Source organism: Opisthocomus hoazin, chromosome 27 (assembly GCF_030867145.1).
Source record: "Opisthocomus hoazin isolate bOpiHoa1 chromosome 27, bOpiHoa1.hap1, whole genome shotgun sequence".
In the NCBI taxonomy this organism is placed as follows: domain Eukaryota; kingdom Metazoa; phylum Chordata; class Aves; order Opisthocomiformes; family Opisthocomidae; genus Opisthocomus; species Opisthocomus hoazin.
Window position 1 is genome coordinate 5,102,343 of NC_134440.1, and position 21,240 is coordinate 5,123,582.

General features: G+C 67.2%; 3 protein-coding genes across 6 annotated transcripts; all 3 read right to left on the reverse strand.

The window, feature by feature from the left end:
- Window positions 1-115: 115 nt before the first annotated feature.
- Window positions 116-6,289, reverse strand: FSD1 (fibronectin type III and SPRY domain containing 1). Of its 2 annotated transcripts, none has more exons than XM_075444390.1 (13): window positions 6,211-6,289; window positions 5,349-5,444; window positions 5,110-5,241; window positions 4,923-5,024; window positions 3,988-4,010; window positions 3,663-3,784; window positions 2,580-2,789; window positions 2,311-2,409; window positions 2,060-2,219; window positions 1,880-1,959; window positions 1,433-1,684; window positions 631-719; window positions 116-493 (listed from the first exon to the last, which is right to left on the reverse strand). In XM_075444390.1, the coding sequence occupies exons 1-13, from the start codon at window positions 6,220-6,222 to the stop codon at window positions 470-472; spliced, it is 1,401 nt and encodes a 466-aa protein (XP_075300505.1). In that variant the 5' UTR covers window positions 6,223-6,289; the 3' UTR covers window positions 116-469. The 2 variants fall into 2 exon arrangements, with proteins under 2 accessions (XP_075300505.1, XP_075300504.1); XM_075444389.1 differs by having other exon boundaries at window positions 116-524.
- Window positions 6,290-10,292: 4,003 nt separating this feature from the next.
- Window positions 10,293-13,251, reverse strand: SHD (Src homology 2 domain containing transforming protein D). Its single transcript, XM_075444272.1, is given in 7 exon segments — window positions 10,293-10,557; window positions 10,777-10,896; window positions 11,604-11,742; window positions 11,977-12,189; window positions 12,296-12,386; window positions 12,992-13,100; window positions 13,102-13,251. Coding segments are annotated over 7 exon segments (963 nt in total). The 5' UTR covers window positions 13,206-13,251; the 3' UTR covers window positions 10,293-10,370.
- A 1,217-nt stretch (window positions 13,252-14,468) lies between these two features.
- YJU2 (YJU2 splicing factor homolog) lies at window positions 14,469-20,387 on the reverse strand. 3 transcript variants are annotated; one of them, XM_075444416.1, is made up of 8 exons: window positions 20,207-20,375; window positions 19,573-19,673; window positions 19,110-19,254; window positions 18,621-18,755; window positions 18,083-18,264; window positions 17,461-17,581; window positions 16,344-16,509; window positions 14,469-15,321 (listed from the first exon to the last, which is right to left on the reverse strand). In XM_075444416.1, exons 1-8 carry the CDS (start codon window positions 20,228-20,230, stop codon window positions 15,236-15,238), a joined length of 960 nt encoding a protein of 319 aa, XP_075300531.1. In that variant the 5' UTR covers window positions 20,231-20,375; the 3' UTR covers window positions 14,469-15,235. The 3 variants fall into 3 exon arrangements, with proteins under 3 accessions (XP_075300531.1, XP_075300533.1, XP_075300532.1); XM_075444418.1 differs by lacking the exon at window positions 14,469-15,321 and adding an exon at window positions 15,328-16,164 and having other exon boundaries at window positions 20,207-20,387; XM_075444417.1 differs by lacking the exon at window positions 14,469-15,321 and adding an exon at window positions 15,328-16,167 and having other exon boundaries at window positions 20,207-20,387.
- Window positions 20,388-21,240: the final 853 nt, after the last annotated feature.

Consider the following 21,240-nt stretch of genomic DNA (forward strand, 5'->3'; position numbering starts at 1 on the left):
GGCACTGCCCCGCTCAGCCCCGTCCTGGTGCTGTGGGGGGACACCGAGACAACACCCCCCCCCAAAAAAAATCCCCCCCTTGGGGTGGTGCCACCCGGCGCCCCGTGCCACGGCGTCACACCTACGTCCCGCTTTATTCTTCAGACCAGAAGCAGCTCTCGATGGCGAGGGGCGACGTGCCCAGCCCGCTGCCAGCCGGGGGGGGGGGGCTGGCACGGAGTGGGGGGGCCGGCACGGAGTGGGGGGGGGCCGGCTGGTGGGACCGTGGGTGCCGGTGCACCCCAGCTCTGGGGGCTGGCACAGCCCTGCCAGTGCCGCGCTGGGGGTAGGGGGGGTTAGGGAGGGGGTGGGGGGTACATTCAGTGCTCTTGCCTGGGGGGTGCCCGCCGTGGGGGGGGGGGGGGGGCACGGCTCTAGGGCAGGCTGGCGTTGGAGCTGCTGGCCGTGCTGTTGCGTTTCTGGAGGCATTTCACCGTGCTGGGCACCTGCAAGCCTGAGGAGACGTGGAAGCTGCCGCACCAGACCTGCGGGCACAGGAGCGTGGCTGGGAAGAGGGCTGGGGGGGCTGGCACGGGGCTGGGGGGGGCTGACCCCCACCAGAGGAGCTGCCCAGCCCTGCCCGCCCCTTACCGTGAAGGCAGGCAGCACCGGCTGCGTGAACTTGGCCTTGAAGGTGTGGAGCAGCTGCTTGGTCCTGGCGTTGTAGAAGGACAGGAACCCTGTAGGCATGGGGAGGGGGGGAGAACAGGGGGGGTCACAGTGGGCACAAAGCTTGCAGACCCCCAGCACAGTGCCCTTGGTGGTGGCAGAGCCCATGGTGGACGTGCTGGTGTCCATAGTGGTGGCAGTGCCTACGGTGGACATGCTGGTGTTCCATGATGGTGGCAATACCCATGGTGGACACACTGGTGGCCATGATAGTGGCAATGCTCATGGTGGACATGCTGGTGTCGATGGTGGTGGCAGTGCTATAGTGGACACGCTGGTGTCCATGGTGGTGGCAGTGCCCATGGTGGACATGCTGGTGCCCATGATAGTGGCAGTGCCTATGGTGGACACACTGGTGCCCACGGTGGTGGAAGTGCCCATGATAGTGGCAATGCACATGGTGGACATGCTGGTGTCCACGGTGGTGGCAGTGCGCATGGTGGACACGCTGGTGCCCATGGTGGTCGCAGTGCCAATGGCGGACATGCTGGCGCCCATGGTGGTGGCAGTGCCCATGGTGGACATGCTGGCGCCCATGGTGGTGGCAGTGCCCATGGTGGACATGCTGGTGTCCATGATAGTGGCAATGCCCACGATGGACATGCTTATGCCCCATAGTGGTGGCACTGCCATGCTGGACACGCTGGTGACCATGGTGGTGGTGGTACCCATGGTGGTGGCGGACCCTGCGCCCAACCTTGGCACCACTCCATCCAGCACCCACCTTCGTGGAAGTTGCAGTAGACGCCGATGCAGTCGGGCACGGGCACGTCCAGCACCTTGGCCTTGTTGGCGTGCTTGGCGCTGAAGCTGACCTGCAGCCAGTTGTTGAGGTGGAGGCACCAGGAGGCCGAGGTCTTGCCCAGCTGATCGAACTTGCCCAGGCTGCGATACGCCACCCCCACGCCGAAAGCTTTGCTCTCCCGGTCGTACCGCACCTCCCAGTAGTGGTCGTCACCATCGATCAGCGTGTCACCTGCGGGCACGGCGCACGGCTCTGCCTGGAGCACCCATGGGGTGCCCCATCCCGTCCCCATCCCTCTGGGAGCCCCGTGCCCACCCACATCAACCCCTGCGCCCTCAGGGCCACCCCATCCCCCGATCCCCCACGGGGTGCCCCTGGCACCTGCGGAATCCCCACCAGCACCCACGGGGTGCCCCTGGCTCTCACCCAGAACCGTGTAGGACTCGGCAGTGAAGCGATCTCTGCCCCCGCGCCCCGAGGGCATCCTCTTGGGCGACTGCATGACCCTAGGACAGACGGACGCCGGTGGCAGGGGTTGGGTTGGCGTTACCCGAGGGGACCAACGCTGGGGTGACAAGGTGGGGTGGTGGGGGGGGGTGACGTTACCTGGCAGGCGAGTTGGCGGGCGACGCCGTCCTGCCCTTGCCGTCCTTCTCGCGCGCCTTGACGTCCTGCACCTTGCCGCCCGTGGCATCCCACTCCACGCTGAGCTCCTCCACTCGCAGGTTCTGGTGGCACGTGCTGGCATCCAGCCGAAACATGAACGCTGGGGACAGCCACCGTCAGACCCCTGGCACTGGGGGGAAGGGGCAGCACGGGGTGGCGCGGGGGGGTGATGGGTACCCCCCGGTACCCACCTCTCGTTTCCAAAGTGACCGGCTCGGAGAACTCGCCCGCCACGGCCTTGTTACACGCTCGTACCCGAAAATTCATGTACTTCATGTCGAACTTCAGCCCTGCGGGCACGGCGGGGTCACAAAGCAGGGCGCGGGGTGGGGGGACACCGTGACCCCTGCCATGTCCCCTACAAAGCCTGGCACTGCCGCCCAGCCCCAGCCCCCTGCCACCCGCGGTGCCCGCTCCCAGCCTGGCACACCTGGGGCTGGTTTTGCCCCCGTGCCCTCACCGGAGAGGGTGTACTCGGTGCCCTTGATGCCCTCGACCACCATCCAGGGCTGGTCCTCCTTGGCGCGCGGCGGCCCCTCGAAGTTGGTCCGGCGGTACTCCAGCACGTAGTGGTCGATCTTGCTGTCCTCGTCGGGCATCCTCCAGGCCAGCGTCACACAGTTATCGGCCACCAGTGACTCCGCCAGGTCGATCTCGGGGGTGCTGGGCACTGCCCGCAGGAGCAGCCGTGCCAGTGTCCCCCCCGCTGCGTCCCCAGCACCCCCAGGGACCCTCGAGGCTTCCGTAGGACCCATGGGCTCCAACGCCTCAGAGACCCCAGGCATGGCACCCGCAGGACCCATGGGCACAGCTCCCTTGGGACCCCACGTGTGGCACCCCAGAGACTCCAGGCACGGCACTCTCGGGACCCCATGAGTGGCACCCCAGAGACCCCACGCATGGCACCCTTGTGGTCCATGGTCACAGCTCCCTCGGGACCCCATGTGTGGCACCCCAGAGACCCCAGGCATGGCACCTGAGGGACCCCACGTGTGGCACCCCAAAGACTCCAGGCATGGCAGCCGTGGGCACAGCACCCTCAGGACCCCATGTGTGGCACCCCAGAGACCCCACACATGGCACCCACAGGACCCACAGGCACAGCACCCTCAGGACCCCATGTGTGGCACCCCAGAGACCCCAAGCATGGCACCCACAGGACCCACAGGTGCAGCACCCTCGGGACCCCACGTGTGGCACCCCAGAGACCCCAGGCATGGCACCTGCCGCACCCCTGGGCACAGCACCCAGCTCCCCCCTCATCCCTGGCACCTCCTCACCCCTCTGGATGGGACACCACAGGGTGTCCTGGGCCTGGCACCCCCCCCAGCTCCTCACCCCCTCCCCTGGCACCCAGTAGACCGCTTAAACTGTGGACACCCACTCTCGTGCTGTCCCCTGCCAGGCTGGCACAGCCCTTTGTGCCCCCAGCACTGCCCTTCCCTCGCACTGGGAGGAACCCACCCACCGTGGCCCGTCCTCCCCTGTCCCCGTGTCCTCCCCTGTCCCCGTGTCCCCGTCACCCGCTGCCCGCGGGCGATACCTGGCAGGAAGGCGAGGGCCTGGAGCATGCGGCGTTCCTGGGCGAAATCCACCATCAAGTGGCTCATGTTATCGCTCACCTTGGCCTTGAGCGAGAGGCGGAAGGCGGGTGCCATGGTCACGCTGCGCGGGGGACACGGGGACGAGAGTCAGCGCGGCTGGGAGCCGGACACCCACCCAGCCCTGACTGCTCACCCCCTGCCCTGCGCAGCCGTGGGGAGGTGGGGAGGGTGGGCAGAGCCACCCCAGCACCCACGGGGCCACCCACCACGGGATCCCGGCTGGGAGGAGGGTTAGTGGGACCGCGGGGCACGGGGGTGCCGTACCTATCCTTGATCTGTTTGGCAGCCTTGCGAGCGCGGCGGAAAAGAGGAGGAGAAAAAAAAGCAAGTGAGACAGCAGTGCCAGGAGCCAGCGCGGTACAGCGTGCCCGGACCCCCGCTCCGGTGTCAGCGCGGCAGAGCGTGCCCGTGTGCCCGCTGCGGTACCCAGCAGAACCGTGCCACAGTACCCCACGGCACAGCATCCCCGCATCCCTGCCACCGTACCCCACGGCACAGCATCCCTGCCGTGGTACCCCATGGCACAGCATCCCTGCCGTGGGACCCCATGGCACAGCATTCCCGCATCCCTGCCATGGTACCCCACAGCACAGCATCCCTGCTGTGGTACCCCATGGCAGAGCATCCCTGCCGTGGGACCCCATGGCAGAGCATCCCTGCCATGGGACCCCATGGCACAGCATTCCCGCATCCCTGCCATGGTACCCCACAGCACAGCATCCCTGCCGTGGGACCCCATGGCAGAGCATCCCTGCCACCGTACCCCATGGCACAGCATTCCCGCATCCCTGCCATGGTACCCCACAGCACAGCATCCCTGCCGTGGGACCCCATGGCACAGCATCCCTGCCGTGGGACCTCATGGCATGGCATCCCCACCGCAGCACCCCCGTGTCCCAGCACCCCACACGCCTGCTGGTGCCTCCCATGTTCCTGCCATGGTGTCCCTTTGTCCCCAGGCAGCTCTGGGCAGGTCGGGGATCGTCCCGGGGGGGTCTCCGTGCTCCCACCCGGCCCCGCAGCAGGCACAGCCAGCCCAGCGTTGCTCCAGCGCAGAAAGAAAGGAGGGTGCCCGTCCGGGGTGAGCGCAGCACTGGGGTAGCATCGACCGGCCGGGAAGGGGGGGAAGGGGGGTCAGGACACCCCCAGGGTGGGGGGCAGCCGGACGGGGACATCTCCCCGCGCCGGTGGGGACACACCTGGGAGAAGTCATGGTGGTTGGCCGTCCCCAGGGCCTGGTTGGCCGCCTCCAGCAGCTCCTCCGAGCTCTCCAGGGCCTTGGCACACGCCGCCAGCTGGGCCTGGCGTGGGGAGGGGAGAGCGGCAGCGGTGGGCGAGGGTGCCGGGGGGGGGTCGGGGGTCGGCCCAGGCAGGGTGGGCACTGACCTGCAGCTCGTAGGTGCGGCTGGCACAGTCCTGCTTGATCTTCATCACCATCTCGTCCTTCAGCTCGTCCAGCAGCGCGTACAGCGACTGGAACTCGCCCTCCATGTCCTCCTGCGCCCGCGACGAGTTGGCCTGGGTGACAACGGCCGCGGGCGTCAGCGGGTGCCACTGCACCGGGCGGCGGGACCCCGGCGTGTGGGGCCAGGGGTCCCCGGGGCGACGGGCAGGGACGCCGGTACCTGCACATTCTGCATCATCTGCTTGAGGGAGTAGATGAAGTTCTGGATCTCCTCATTCTTCACGGCCAGGGTGGTGATGATCTTCCGCACAGCCTCCTGCCCAGCCCCCCCGCCCGCGGTCAGCGGCCCCCGGCCCCCCCCGGCCCCGGGCCTCGGCCGGCATGGCGGGAGCGGGATGACTTGGCAAGAGCGTGTGGAGCGAGGGGGGCCATCCCCGCACCCCTCCACCCCCTGCACCCCCCCCTCATCCCTCCCTCCGGCACCCCTCCTCCTGCACCCTTAACCCCTGCAGCCCTCCTCCCTCCAGACCTTCATCCCCTCCAGCCCCTCTGCCTCCCCCCCTCCTTCCTCCATCCCCTCTTCCTCCATCCCTCTGTCTCCATTCCTCCTTCCTCCATCTCTCTGTTCCTTCTTCCTCCATCCCTCCCTCCTTCCTCCATCCCTTCATCCCCTCTGCCTCCATCCCCCTGTCTCCATCTCTGTTCCTTCTTCCTCCATCCTCTACCTCCATCCCTCCCTCCTTCCTCCATCCCTCCATCCCCTCTGCCTCCATCCCTCCTTCCTCCATCCCCCTGTCTCCATCTCTCTGTTCCTTCTTCCTCCATCCTCTACCTCCATCCCTCCCTCCTTCCTCCATCCCTCCATCCCCTCTTCCTCCACCCCTCCCTCCCCATCCCTCTGTCCCCCCTTCCTCCCTCCCTCCCTCCTCTCTCCCTCCCCTCTGCCTCCATCCCTCCCTCCCCCCCCATCCTTCCCCCATCCCCTCTTCCTCCCTCCCCCCCCTTCCCCCACCCCTCCATTCCCCCCCCATCTCCCTCTCCCCCTCCTCCCTCTCCCCCCTCGCCCCCCGGCCCGCTCCCACCTGGTCACCCATACCGGGCCGGCCCCGCCGCCGCTCGGCCCCGCCGCCGCCAACAAAGGGGGAGCGGCGCCCCCCGCCCCGCCCCTCCCTGCCCCGCCACTCCCGGCCGCGGGGCACGACGGGAAGTGTAGTCTGGCCGCCGGGAGCCGCCCCGCGGCATGCTGGGAGATGTAGTCCGGGTATGGGGGACTCCCCCCCGCCACCCCCCCCCGAGCACGGGGAGCTGAGACCCCCCAGGAAAACGGGGTCCCCCCCATAAAGGGAGACCGGCGGGCGCCCCTCCCCAGCCAGCACCCCCGGGAAGGGAGACCGGGACCCCGCGGGGCGGGACACCCCCACCCGCAGTTGGGGGGGGGTCCCGGGGGGTCCCCGGGTGGCACGGCCCGTGCGTGGGGCCAGGCTGGGGCCACCCGAACCCCCCTTGCCCAGGGTGGGGGACCGAGGCAGTGCCCTCCCCTGACCTTGCTCCGGACCGTGTCCCCCATCCCTGTCCCCATCCCAGTCCCCATCCCGGTCTCTGTCCTGGTCCCAGTCCCCATTCCCATCCCATCCCTGTGCCCTGTTCCCGTCCCCATCCCAGTCCCCATCCCTGTGCCCATCCCCATCCCATCCTTGTCCCTGTCCCCATCCCTGTGCCCTGTTCCGGTCCCCACCCCAGGTCCCTGTCCCTGTCCCCTTCCCTGTCCCCATCCTGGTCTCACTCTCCATCCTTGTGTCCATCCCCATCCCATCCCTGCGCCCTGTTCCTGTCCCCATCCTGGTCCCCATCCTGGTCCCCTGTCCTGTTCCTGTCCCCATCCCTGTCCCATCCCGGTCCTCATTCTGGTCCCTGTTCCCATCCCTGTCCCCATCCGGATCCCTGTCCTGTCCCTGTCCCATCCCTGTGCCCTGTTCCTGTCCCCATCCCTGTCCCTGTCCTGATCCCCATCCTTGTCCCCATCCTTGTCCCCCTCCCGGTCCCAGTCCCGGTCCTGGTCCCGGTCCCCCTCCCCTGGCCACGCAGCGTGGTGGCAGGAAGCCGTGGCGTCACAGCGAGTCAACCTGGGTGACGAGGGGCCCAGACACTGACCTCTGGGGACAAGGACAGCTTGGGGACAGGGACACGGCCCCTCGGAGCAGGGTGGCTGGGGTGGCGCTGGGATGTGGGGGCTCGGGGTCCTCCTCCCCCTCCTTGGCGGTGAGTGGGGGCACGGGGCTGGCTGGGGGGGACAGAGGGGACACTGCCTGGGTCCCCGTGGCTGGGCTGTGGGGCTGGGGACAGGCCGTTTGGGGGGGGCACTGGGGGGACAGGGGGCTCGGGCTGTCCCCTGCGTGATGGCCGGGGCAGGGGGGGCTGCTGGGGACGTCTGTCCTGAGAGGGGACCAGAGAGGGGCTGGGGACACAGAGGAAGGGACAGACACACGGACGGGTGGGTGGAGAGAGACGGTGACACGGCCGTGGCGGGGGGGGGGCAGGATGGGGTCCGGTAACGTGTGTGGGGACAGGATGGGGACAGAGGTGTGGGGACAGGATGGGGACAGGATGGGGTCCGGTAACGTGTGTGGGGACAGGATGGGGACAGAGGCGTGGGGACAGGATGGGGACAGGATGGGGTCCGGTAACGTGTGTGGGGACAGGATGGGGACAGAGGTGTGGGGACAGGATGGGGACAGGATGGGGTCCGGTAACGTGTGTGGGGACAGGATGGGGACAGAGGTGTGGGGACAGGATGGGGACAGGATGGGGTCCGGTAACGTGTGTGGGGACAGGATGGGGACAGAGGCGTGGGGACAGGATGGGGACAGAGTGACGTGCAGAGCGGCAGCGGCGAGAGGTGACACGCAGGCAGCAAACATGGCCCCAGCACCCTCAGCCCCACGGGTGGCCCTGGGGACCGCCGGGGTGGTGGGCTGCAGCCCCCCCCCCGTGACCCGGTGCTGGTCCTGGCAGCGGGTGCCCTGCGGGTGAGCCAGGACCCCGGCGAGGTGTGGGTGACGGCGGGCGACGGGGTGGCCCTGGGGTGCCGGGTGCTGGTGGCCGAGCCCTGGGACCTGCTGCGGCTGGAGTGGGTGAAGGACGTGGGGCGCGGGGTGCTGTGTGCCACCCGCCTGCGCCCCACCGCTGCCACCCCCCCGGCCCCCTGCACCCCCCGCCTCAGCCTGGCCTGGCAGCCCCCCCGGGCCACCCTCAGCCTCCGCCGGGCGCGGGGGGATGACGCCGGGCGCTACCTCTGCCGCGTCACCCTCGAGATCCCCCACCATGACATGGTCACCGGCAACGGCACCCTGCTCCACGTCAGCGCAGGTACCTGGGGGGGCCTTGCTCTGCCCCTTCTCCCCCGGGGAATCCTGGGGGGGCTGAGCGGGGTCCCTGGGAGGTGGCATCACCATGGGAGTTGGTGGAGTCCATGGGAGGTGGCATCACTGTGGGGGTTGATGGGGTCCTTGGGAGGTGGCATCACCATGGGGTTGATGGTGTTCCTCAGAGGTGGCATCATGGTGGGGGTTGGTGTGGTCCCTGGGAGGTGACATCCCCTTGGAGGTTGATGGGGTCCTTGAGAGGTGGCATCATGATGGGGGTTGATGCAGTCCTCGGGAGGTGCCATCACCGTGGGGCTGATGGGGTCCTTGGGAGGTGGCATCACCATGGGGCTGATGGTGTCCCTCAGAGGTGGCATCACGGTGGTCCCTGGGATGTGGCATCACCTTGGAGGTTAATGGGGTCCTTGGGAAGTGGCATCATGGTGGGGGTTGATGTGATCCTTCGGAGGTAGCACCACCATGGGGCTGATGGGGTCCATGGAGGGAGCTGCCTGGTGGGTCTGGGGTGGCCACAGTGCCAGAGGGATGGGCACAGGGACAGGGATGGAGACTGGGATGGGGACAGGGCCACCCCTGCCTGCTTTTCCCTCACCAGCAGCAGCTGATGGAGGCCATCAGGCAGGTAAGCGTGACCCCGCCATCCCCACCGTCCCCTCCACCCAGCGCCCGCGTGCCGGGGTGCCGAGGCGGTGGCCGCAGCTGGGTGTGCTTGCAGGGCTGGCGTGGGGGCTGGCGGGGGTCCTGGGGGGCACAGTCCTCCTCCTGGGGCTGCTCCTCCTGGGCCACCGGCGCTGGTGCAGGGACGCAGGTAACCCCGTCCCCAAACACCCCCACCCCAAGCACCCCGTCCCCGAGCACCCCCGCCCCTCCCTGCCCCATGCCCCTCTTACCCCATGCCCAAACACCCCGAAACCCCTCTGCCCCCCCCAGCACCCCGTGCCCATCCACCCCATGCACCCCCACGCCCCCTCCTCAGGGCTCACCCCAGGCACCTCCCGGGGCTGGGGGCACCCAACGGGATCCCTGGGGGTCCCCTGGCAGTGCCAGCTGTGGCTCAGGGGGCCAGGGCTCGCCATGCCTGGCCCTGCGCCCCCCCAAAACCCACTTCCCCCCCCCCCCAGACACGGGCATCTACGTGAACGTGCTGACCCCCCCGGCGCGGACCCCCAAGAAGCTGCTGCCGCCCCCCAAGCTGACGGAGAACAGCACGTGAACAGCACGTACCGGGGGGCTGCAGCAGGCACGGGGACCCCCCTGCTGCCCCCCGGCCTGAGAGGAGCCGTGCCCTGCTGTGCCGCAGCCCCCCAGCTGGGTACAGGGGCACCCCCCCCCCCAGCTCTGCCTTTCCACAGTAAAAGCCCCCCCAAAACCGTCTCGCAGGGTCCCGCCGCCCCGCTCGCTGTCTCCTCCGCAGCGCGCCCCCAGCACCCACCCCCGGCATCCGGTGCCCCCCAGCACCCAGCCTGGCCCCGGCGCGGCGGGGGGCCCCCCGGGTCAGGGAAGCGGCTCTGTGGTCCCGTGGCCTGGTTTCGCCCCGGCACCCGACACCGATGCGGTCAAGAGCCGGTGACCCCGAGCTGCGTCACCTCCCGCGGTGGGTGGGTGGGGGACGCAGCCAGACACCCCCCCTCGCCCGGACCCCCGGGCTCCTGGGGCGGTGGGAGCTGGTACAAGGGCAGGAACACACATGGTGGGATCAGGACGGGCCACCATGCCTGGCACCATAGAGTTGAGCCCCCAAGAGGGACCAGAGCGTCGCCATGCCCAGCGCCGCGGAGCTGCACATCGCTTTTAATGGGGTCGCTTCGCTGCGGGATGTTGGGGGGGGCACAGCCGGGGGGTCCCCAGCAGCGCTGGGCTCATGGGGGCTGCACGGCCACGGGGTAGAGCAGGGAGAGGTGGCAGGCGCCGCGGACGGGCAGCGCCCGCGCCGTGTAGTGCCGCACGGCCTCGGGCACCGAGGGGAAGGCGGCTCCGGCGCGACCCAGCACGAAATGCTGCTCCCGCGTCCGCGTCAGCTTCACGTGCACGAAGCCGTGGCTGCTCCTGTGGGCGGGGAGGGGAAACTGAGGCACGCCGTGCGTCGCCTGGCCACCTTCGCACGGTGCCTGTCAGCGTGGATCGCGGGGGAACACGCCAGCACACGCCGGCGCATGGATGCAAGCGCCATGCGCACAGCCCAGCCCCACCACCCTGTGACCCCCCCCCCCATGCCTGGGTTGTCCCCTCGCCAGCCCCGCGTCCCCTCGCCGTCCCCGCACTCACCTGAGCGACAGCGAGTAGTCATCGGGGCTGGTCTCGCAGTCCCGCACCAGGAAGCTGCCCTCGCGGCACAGCGCCAGCAGCGTCTCGGCGCCCGCCCGCCCGATGGGGCCGTGGTACCACCTGCATGGTGGTGGGTGTCACCCCGGCACCCGGGCCCCAGGACCCATCTGCGCCACAGGGCACCCTGCGTGCCATGGGGTGCTGTCCCCACCACTTGGACCCATCAGCAACCCAGGGCACCCGCCGCGGCACAAGGAGCCATCCACCCCGCAGGGACCTGTCTGTGCCATGGGGCATCTTCTACATCACGGAGACCAACGGTGTGGGGCACCCATCCATTCCAAAGGGACCAACCACGCCGTGAGCACCCTCCACCCCACAAGGACCCTTTCCACCACGGGTACCCACCCATGACATTGGGCACCCTCCAGTCCATGGCGACCCACCTATGCCATTGGGCACCCAACCACATCAAAGGGACCAACCATGCCACAGGGCACCCTCCACCCCATGAGGATGCATCCATGCCATGGGGCACCCAACACTGTGGGGACCCATCCACGCCATGGGGCACCCAACACCGTGGGCACCCATCCATGCCATAGGTCACCCTCAACCCCACGAGGACCCTCCATGCCATTGGGGCACTCAGCTACGTCAAAGAAACCAACCATGCCAAGGGGCACCCTCCACCCCATGGGGACCCATCTGTGGGGGACCCGCCCCCACCCCAGAGGGCTGCCTCCATGCCAGGATGTACAATGGGGACGTTGAGGAGGGGGAGGAGGAGGGACCCCCTGATGGACGAGGGACTCCCCCAGACTCACGCCTGCTTCTCCAGGGGCAGCGAGGTGTCCACGTGCCCAGGGCTGGGGGGGCAGCCCGGCCTGGTGCCCGTGGGGGTCCGGGGGGGCCGCGGCAGCTGCCGGGACAGGCTGGGGGAGCGCTCGGGGCTCTCAAACTGCACTGTGGAGACAAAGCGGTGGGGGGTGTCACCCCATCGCGGGGTCCCCTGAGGACACCCGGTGACTGGGCCACCGGCTCTCGGTGCCAGAGCACAGCAGAAGGTCGTAGACGTCCCCACCATGGCTCTGCCTTGCCGCGGTGCCCCGTCGCCCACCCCCTTGCTCCCCTGGGTGGGACCCATGGGTGCCGGGGGGGACCCCGGGGTGGCACCCAGCGCCCTGGGGACGCCGTCACCTGCGAACGCCCGGGAGATGTGATCCTTCTTCCACTCCCAGGGCTGGTCGTACTCATCGGCCGGGCGCTCGTCGTCGCGGGGCAGGCGGCTCTGGCGGGCGGTGGGCACCCCGGGGCCCCCCCCCGCCGTCTCCCACTCCTCATACGGGGTGTCGTAGAGCTGGGGTCCCCGCCGCGGTCTCCCCCGCCGACCCTCGCCCTGTCGCGGGCACCCTGGGGACAGGCGGGCTGGGAGACGCTGGGGGGCTGGGGGAGGCAGCGGGGGGGGGTGCTGCAGGACCCCCTGTGGGGCTGGGGGGGTGCCCTGGGGGTCACCCACCTGCGGCCTCGCCGGGCTCCTCGCAGCCCCCCTCGGGCGCCGGGTCCTGCTCCCCCTCGAAGGGCTCCGAGTACTCGCTCTCGCCGGGGCCCTGTGGGTGGGTGCCCGGGGTGGGCACCAGGGTGGGATGGGACCCCCGCTGCCCCCCCCCAAGGGCCCCAGCCCCTGGGTCCCCTCGCCAGGACCCCGCAGGCACCCCCAGGTCCCCGACACGGGGGTCCCCAGCCCCTTCCTCGCTCCCTCCCACCCGCTCCCTTTGTCCCCCGACCCCTCTCCTGCTGACCCCAGGCTCTCCCCCCTGGGTGCCCCCCGCCCCCCCCGTCCCCACTGGCACCCCCGCTCCTCTCCCCAGCCCCTCTCGGTCCCCTCCTATCCCCCATCTCCCCCCCCCATCCCCTCCGTGCCCCCCGGTCCTTGCTCCCCAGCCCCCCCCGCTCCCTCCCGGCTGCCCCCCTCACCCCTCTCCGGTGTGTAGCCCCCCCCGATGCCCCCCGGTTCCTCACCCCAGCCCTCTGCCCCCGCCCCGGTCCCTTCGCACCCCCCCGGTGCCCTCCGGTTCTCCCGCTTCCTCCCCCCTGCCCCCCCCGCCCGGTCTTTTTGCCCCCCTCCCCGGTGCCCGCGCATCCCCCCGGCTCCTGCCCCGCTGCCCACCCTCGGTGCCCCCCCCGGTGCCCCCCCGGTGCCCCCCGCTCCTACCTGCTCCAGCCGGCGAGGGCCCCCCCCCGGCCCCGCGCCCCCCACCCGCACCAGCCGGCGCCGGGGGGAGGCAGCGGGGCCGCGGAGGGCAGCGGGGGGGGGGGGGGGTGCCGGGGGGGCGGCGCTCGCCTCCGCCGCTGTAGTCGGGCTGGGGGGGGCGCGGGGGGGAGCGCCGGGCCCCCCGACCCAGGTAGTCCCGGAGCCACTTGGCCATGGCGGGGCCGCCCCGGGACCCCCCCGCCGCCGCCGCCGGGAGCCGCTTTGTGTCGCCGCCGAGCGCGGCGCGGACCGGAGCCCCCGGCCCCCCCCCCCCAACCCCCCCCCCACCCCGCGCCCGCCCCGCCGGGGGGGCACCGGCACGGGGGGGGGGGGGGGCGGGCACTGGGACCCCGCGGGGGACAACGGGACCCCTCGAGGGACCCCGGGAGCGGAAGGCTGACCCCCTCCTCCCGGTATCGGGGGTCACCGGGCCCCCCGAGTGACACCGGGACCCCCGCCCCCCCTCCCCCCGTGTGACGGTGCCCCGGACACCGGCGGGAGGCACAGGGGGTACAGGACCACCCCCCCCAGCTCCTCTGGGGTCTCGGGGCTGTCCCGGGGAGGGGCTGGGCACAGGGAAAGGGCTGGGGGGTCACTTCGGGGTCTGGGGAGGAGGACGGACCCCCCCCCAGCTGCAGGGTCACCCCCAGGGAGCTCGTCATGGGGGGCAGGGAGGGCCCTGCCTCCCCCTCTGCTCCGGGGGCTGGGGGGAGCCTCAGTGACAGCGCTGGGGGGGGGGCAAGAGGGCTGGGGGCCCCCCAGGGACAGCTCGGGGGGGGCAGGAGGGCCGGGGACCCCCCAGGGACAGTTCGGGGGGGGCAGGAGGGCTGGGACCCCCCAGCTCGGCTCCTTGCATTGTCTCTTGCAGAACAAAGGGTCCCTGTCCCGGGATCCCGGCCTGGGGGCTGTGGGGAGCTGGGGGGGGAACACGGGTGGGAGCAGGACACGGCTGGGGGGCACCGTGGGCCAGGGACCCCCCCAGCTTTGCCAGCCCCCCAGCGCAGCTCTGACAGACCCCATCCAACGCAGCCCCCCGGGCTGGGCCCAACACCCAGCATTAATATTTGACGCGGCTAATTGCAACGCACGTGTGAGGAATGCTAATTGGGATGGGGGGGGGGCCCTGCCTTTTCTCCCTGCTCTCCGAAACACCCCAGGAGCCCCCCCCCCCAACGCCACAGCACCCTTGGGGAGTGGGTTAATTAGCGAGAAGCCGCTTGTCAATTAGAGGTGGGCACCTCAGTAAGTCACCAGATGTAGGTGGGGAGAGGCGGGTGGCACCTCAGGGTGGGTCAGCCCCTTTCGGTGGGTGTGTGGAACCCCCCCCCCCCTCAAATCGTTGGGGCGGGGGTCCTCGGGGAGCTGCCAGACCCCCGCGGGCAGGCCCCGCTGCCTGGGTACGAACCGCTGCTCCGGGAGATGAAGAGGCAAAACCGGCTCCGACACATCCAATTTATTAGCGGAGTGAACCCGATCGCGCTCCGAAGGGTGACGGGGGGGGGTTGTCACCAAGCTGCCGGGGACAGCTGGGGGGTCTCAGCCCCACCAGGACAGCCCCATCCCCGCAGTGTGGGGTTGGAGGAGCCCCCCGTGTCCGTGCTGGGGGATGTGTCACCACTGAAAGCACGATGTCGGAGGGTCCGGGCTCACCCCACAGAGGTGGGCTAGGAGCCCAGCAGGGGTGTCAGGAGACCCCCAGGGCCAGAGGAGCGATGGTGGTGGGTCCTCCACCGTGCAGGGACACTGGGCACGAGGCAGGGAAGGCCCCAACGTCCCTCCGATGCCGCGGGTGCATCCCGTACGCGGGCCCTGGACAGCGAGCACCACCAGAACACAGCAACCACACCGTCCCGGGCAGCCCCGGCGCTTCCGAACACGTTATGGGCGCAGGGCTGGGACCCGTCGCGCTCCGCGGCCGGCGGGAAGAGGGGTTCGGGCACAGCCAGCCCGGCACAGCGTCGGGGCTCTGCACCGCGGCGGCGACACGCTCCTCCGAGGCAGCCGGCTCCTCGACGGGCTCATCCGCGCGGTGGGAGCCAGGGAGGGTGGCCACAGGCCCCGGGACGAGCAGGGGAAGACGAGGGGAGTCCAGGTGGACTGGAAACCCCCGCCGGGCCCAGCTCTGCGCGGGGGTCCTGGAGAGCAGCTGCTGTCAGCTGGGAAGCGAAGGGCCCGCGGTGCCCCTCCGGGCCGGCTCGGTCGCCATCAGTCACCGGCGCTGTCCTCGCTGTCCGAATACGCCCCCAACAAGCCGAGAGAGGACGTGGTGCCCGTTGCTGTGGGAAACGAGCCTGGAAAACGGAGCGAGAGAGCAGGCAGCATCAGGTAGGGCGGTCCCCATCGCCAGCAAACCCCGCCGGCTCGGCACAACCAGCCGCGCGGAGACGACGCAGCCAGAGCCCGAGCGGTGCCTTGTCCCCCCCGGAATCTTGACGAGGACAGGCGAGGTTAAATTGGGTGGACAAGGAGACCCCGCATCGCCTCGGCCGGAACCTCCTGCTTCCACCTCGCAGAGGCAGAGGTCGGCCCAAGGTCTGCAAAATGCCCCTCTCGCTCCGCAGCCCCCCGAGAGGCTCCAGCTGCTGGGAAGGGAGCGAGGAGCCGGCCCTCGGCTTTGAGCATGAGCCGCAAGCGTGCGGCAGCACCGCGGGCAGAGAGCCCCGAGACCTCGAGACGGGCGGCTCCTCCGGCGGAACAGCCAGGAGCAGGGGGCTGGGGAAGGCATCAAGAGCGGGGCAGCTACACGGGCTGGTCCTCGCCAGGGATCCCCGGAGGGACTCACTAAGCCCAAGGCTCAGGACCAGTCAGCCCAGAAACAACCAATTCATCGGCTCCTTCTCCAAACCCTCTGCCTTCCCGGGGCAGTGAGCGACGAGGCGCTGGAAAGCCTTTCTGCTTGTTTTCACCACTTCTATAAAGCTTCCAAATTCCGACAGTTTGGCAGGTTTTATAATCGGGCCCCAAACCAAAGCAATTTTCTTGCTTTGCCATTCATATCTCGCTGTTGTGACGGTTCCCAGCATCCTATCTGCATGCTGAGAGGCTGTTTTGAAGCTTCTGGCCCTGACAGTCTGTCTCCAAGGCCTTGGTTTATCGCCGAGGGCCAGGAAGGATCCTCTCCTCCACCAGGACATCTGCTGGAAACAGGGACAACCTCCTGTTCTTACACCGTCAGGGCCCCATCTGTCCCACGCCAAGGGCTTGACCCGAGAGCACTCCGGCTCTGAAGACAGCACCAAACACCACTTGGGTGCTGCCAGAGCCCTCTCTGACGGCCCAGCTCAGGCCACCCCATCCCCACGTGAGCTGTTACCGGTGTCGGCCGCGGTGCCTTGGTTCTCTGTCCCATTAGCCAGGGCAGGACCCGGCTTCTGCTTCCTCACGGTGACCAGCCCGGCAAGCTGGGCCTTGGTGTTCAATTTGCCCACGCTCCGCTCCCAGCTCTCAGTCTTCAGCTTCTTACTCTGGGGCTGAGGGTCCTGCAGAGCAGAGCGGGGGTGTTAGGGTGCTCTGGCCTTGGAGGGGAGGAAAAGGGATGCGGGAGGGGGAGGAGAAGTGTTAAAAACAGCAGCACAAAGCACAAGAGACACGAGGATAGCAGCTACGGGGGTTACTCTCCCCCGGCAGCGACTGGCACAAGCTAGACAAACAACAGGGATATGGATCTGAACGGCTGCAAAACAGCCCTTGGAGACAGACATCCCGCTGCCAGGGATGGTTAAACCCAGCCCTGTGTGGCCACACGCTGGCCCTGGGACGATGAGGAGCTGCATTCACGCCACAGGGTTGCACAAGCCCTGCCAGCCAGGACCGCGTGCCTGCAGGTGGTCCAGCCACTGAATCAAACTCCCCCGGGCACGAGGATTAGTGCCGGGCCAGGGAACATCGCTCAGATTAACCCCAGGCCGGCTTAGAGACACGGCAGCTTTGATTCACCCAACCGGACAGAGGTCCCTGCAGACACGGATCGACATCGGAGAGCAGCAGTGCAGGGGCCTGTCCGCGGGGATAATCCCTCCCTTGCACTGAAAGCGCTTTTGTTCTGCGTGGCTCCAACGGGGACAAAAAGAACCAAAGCAGAGGCTGTCCCAGGCAGCGCTTTCACCGCTGTGTTTTTCAGAGCGCTGAAACGGTGCCTGAAGTATGACCAAGCTCACGCTTTTCGAGCTGGAAGGGAACGCCCGTCCTGAGCGAGGACGGGGGCAGCTCCCTCCCAGCCTTTGTCAGCAGACGTGGTCTAAAATCATCAGCTGATCCCTGTCTCCTTTCAGCCCAGTGCGCAGGGACACAGCCTTTCTGAGCTGCTCATGCGTGGCAGGCATTCGGGCTCCGGCGTCGCAGGGAGAGAAGAGACAGCACGGAGCCCAGGACAGCGGATTTGGTCTGGGGGAAGAGGAGCGGCGGGTGGAAGGACCTCTGTCCCCGCTCACCTCCTGCAAGATCTCCGTAGGTTTCATTTTCTCCGCAGACTTCGTGCGCGATTTTGCAGGCTCTTCGTCGGAGTCGGAGTCTACCAGCAGCCGGCGGTTCTGCGCCTGCTCCAGCATAGCTCTGCAAGGAGAGAGGCCGCACGCGGAGGGTTAGAGCTGGCTCCATTCCACCGCCGTGCCGAGCGGTGCCGGCGCCGCTTGCTGAAAGGGGAGCTGGAATTCTGCAGCAGCGCAACAGGATCCACCTTCTCAGGTGCTTTTTAAGAAGTCACATTCAGGCGGCGCCGGAAGGTTGATGGCACTGAGTTCTGCAGCCTCAGCCAGGTGCAGAAACTCTCTCCATGCGAGGACACTTCTCGGGTGGGGTCAGGCCCTTGCGGCCAGGGATACCAAAACCCCACCGCCTCCACCACAGGCATTTCCCTCCCCTCCCCTCCCAAACACTTGAACGCTCCCCAATCTCCTCACAGCCCACTCAGGACTACATCCCACCCACACAACTGAACTCAGGGCCCTCTCTCGAGCGCTCTCAGGGTGCTGAGGAACGGGCAAGACGCAGCCCTGCTTGGTCAGGGTCAGCGTGGCGGCTTCACACACCCATGAACGCTTCCAGCCCACTCACTTCATCTCTTGCTCATCCTCCTCTTGCTCCTTGCGCTTCTGCTCCTCCTCGTACTCCTTGTACTGCTTCAGCATGGCCTCAAAGTCCACATTTGCCTGGCGCTGGTTGAGTTCCTTCAGCTCCTGCAGGTTCTCCAGAACCTCCATCTCCAGCTTGGAGTCCTTGGTTCGGTTCTCCAGGACCTGGGTGACCAGCGATAAGTCAGGCTTACGTGACATAGCAGAGCCTGCCAGCAATCTCCATCACCACCTCCCCACCCAGTACGGGGCAGGAAGCACTAAGAGGATCGTCATCATCCTCACTTTTGGGTCTTAACGGGACAGGAAAAACCAGGGCAAGATGCAGCCTGTCACAAGTCCCAGCACAGGAGGAAACCTCCTGAGAGCAGAGAGTTGTCTCCCACCCGTCCAGGGCACAGCAATACCTCGGGAGTCTGGAGAATGCAGCCAACGGCTATGAAGTCACCTGCTTCGCTGGGGAAACCCAGCCAGGGCAGGAGAGAGGTTTGCCTTCTGCAGAGAAGGGCACGTTCTCGTACCTTCATGGGATTGTTGAGCTCTTCGTCTTCCCTCTCCTTCTGCATTCTTTTCTCCTCTTCCTCCAAGAGCTTCTCAGCTTGGAAGTTGCGAGTGGCACCATGCTCCATGGTGTAGTCTGTGTTCTCAGGATCCGTCTAGTGAAGAAACAAGACAGCAAAACCATTGTACTGGGGCAGTTCTGCTCCAGCCATCCTGTGGCCACTTCCAGAGCCGCATGCAAACGTTTCCCAATTTCATTCACACCACCGAGCAGACGATCATCCACGGCCTTCTGTTCTGCTGCCGCCGATGTGCTGCAGCCCGCGGATGGGCGAGACATTTCCGAACAACAAGCGGCCATGGAAAGGGAAGCTACACCAAACAGCACACGCTCAGACTCAGTCTTTGCTGGGACACCCCTTCTCCACGGGGCCAGCACGTAGTCATATCCACAGACTGCACAGCCTCCCCAGAAAGCAAGAGCATAGGAAATACAGAACATATTTCACCTTGAAAGTGATCTCTGCCAGGCAACGCGTGCACTTGATGTAGAAGCGGAAGATGGGAAGTCCCAGGTACACCTCATTCTGAACCGTCTCCTTACGGGCGTTAAACTTCTTCCCCTTATATATGTATTCACCACACGTCTTGCATCTAGAAAAGGAGAAAGAACAGTCCACAACACATCACAAAAAGGGAACAAACAGAACAAGAAAAGTCCAAGTGATTTGCAGGCCACGTCAGCCCAGGTTCTGAGCAATGGTTATTTTTTCCTTTGGAAATTCAGTATCTACTCTTCAAAGAACGCCCAAATCACCCTCTTTCCTCTCCCTTGCCCCTTTTCTTCTGGTCTTTGTCACCTCTTACGGCTGCTGGCAGCAGCTCCCCTGCAGCATATGGAGGTGAAACAATTCCTAAGCAAACTCCTCTCCTCTACAGCTGCTTCCCTCTGACCGGCACAGCCCCTCTTACCGCATGTTGAAGGGGGCCATGAGCCGCACCACATACTGCCGGTCCTTTGGGAGTTTGAGCTTTGGGATCTTCGCAGGATCGAAGTCCGGCGGGTAGTATTTCTACAGAGACAGAGCAGAGACGTGTGTGCTGGGCGCAGAGTCACCCGGAGCAGCGCGAACCGTGGCTGGGAGGCTCCCAGCTGCCGTTTCAGCCTAAGGCATCAGCTCCACACAGCAGGAGCCAGTGCCCCTGCTAACCAGGTGCGGTCTCAAGGGCCAAACACCCCGCCCACCACTCCCTGCCAGAGCCAGGCATGGGGGGGATCTGTCCATCCTCAGCCCACGCCACCCAACCCTCGCATGCTTTCAGGACCTAACCCTCTTGCCCCTGCCAGCCCCCTCCAAGCACTGACAGAAGGCCCAGACTGGGGACCCCCAGCCAACCGCCCCCCTCCCAGCCCGAGAGGCCCCTCAGGGACCCCGCTCCGCCTCAGAACGCCTCAGAACCCCCCAGCCGGGCACAGACACCCCCGCACCCTTGCCCTGGGGACCAATCTCAGCGATCAGCGAACCCTTCCCAGGACCAGCCCGGCCTGGAGACCCCCACGGCGATCACAGACGCCCCCACAGCTGGGAACCCCCCCCCAACTCACGTTCAACACCTTCCGCTCCGACATGGCTGCGACCTCCCTCAGCCACCGGTGCCACCCAGCAGCTGCCCCCCGCACCACTCGCCACTTCCGGGAAGTAACCCCGCCTCCCTCCGCCGCTCATTGGTGCGACGAGAAACAGCCCGGCTGATCCTCGTCTATTAATGGCTGCTTCTGCTGCCTGTCAGAAAGCTCCGCCCACCGCCGCTGTGCCACAGACAAGAGTCCGCTGGTGCGCCGCGAGCCGAGCGGGGGTTCCGCTGGCCCTGTCTTGGTCTCGGGTGGTCCCGGGCGGTGGCTGTGCCCCGGTTGGGGCCGGGGGAGCGCGGGCAGCGAGCTGCGGGGAGCTGGAGCTCGGCTTCCTCACAGCGAAGCGGCCATTGGGCCCCGGGCAGGCCCTGCGCTGCAGCAGTTCATCGTGTGGGTAACGGGCTAAGAAGTCTGATTTCTGTAAGAAATATTCCCCCAGCTGCAGCTTTCCACCTTTGTTCAGAGAGGTATTTTCTAGTCAGTCTTTGGGGTGGGAAAAAATTAAAATTCTTGTCCCAAATGCCAATCTACGGGTGCTTTCGGCGATGCGGGTTGGTGCAGCGGGAGAGCATTCCAGGGAAACGCCTCTGCTTCGCCTTACTGATTCCTGCTCCCACGGGCTTTGGTGTCTCCGGCTTAAAACTGAGGGTTTGGAGTCTTTCACTTACGGTTTATTGTTTTGAGTTTGCAGCTGGTGGTTTCTTACTCGGGGGTTGTCATTAATTACTGTATTTTGTAAGAAAAAATGAGCCACGAGCTGTGGAAATTTCCTGCAGGGCTCTGTTCTGGGGGTCGGGAAGAAGCACCGATGGATGAAGTCGGGGTTTTTTCTCTCAAACACCAGCACTGACTCCTGTCCCTGAAGGAAAAAGGAGGTGGGAGCCTGGCAGCTCCACAGTTTCTTGCCATGTCAGGAGCTGGAGCTGCCCCTTCCCTGCGGTTGGTCCAGTAGTGGCTCCTCTGGGGACATGGTGTGCACATGGCGCCGAGCCGGTGATAGACTCACT

Excerpts from the sequence above, each read along its gene's own strand:
- FSD1 (XM_075444389.1), bottom strand. Across the intron at positions 5,025-5,109 it reads GCCGCACCTACGAGCTGCAG|GCCCAGCTGGCGGCGTGTGC; the intron begins GTCAGTGCCCAC and ends TCCCCACGCCAG. Across the intron at positions 2,410-2,579 it reads CACCGAGTACACCCTCTCCG|GGCTGAAGTTCGACATGAAG; the intron begins GTGAGGGCACGG and ends CCGTGCCCGCAG.
- YJU2 (XM_075444416.1), bottom strand. The coding sequence starts at position 20,230 with ATGTCGGAGCGGAAGGTGTTGAAC. Across the intron at positions 19,255-19,572 it reads ATGGCCCCCTTCAACATGCG|ATGCAAGACGTGTGGTGAAT; the intron begins GTAAGAGGGGCT and ends CTCCTTTTCTAG. Across the intron at positions 18,756-19,109 it reads TGGCAGAGATCACTTTCAAG|ACGGATCCTGAGAACACAGA; the intron begins GTGAAATATGTT and ends TTTCTTCACTAG.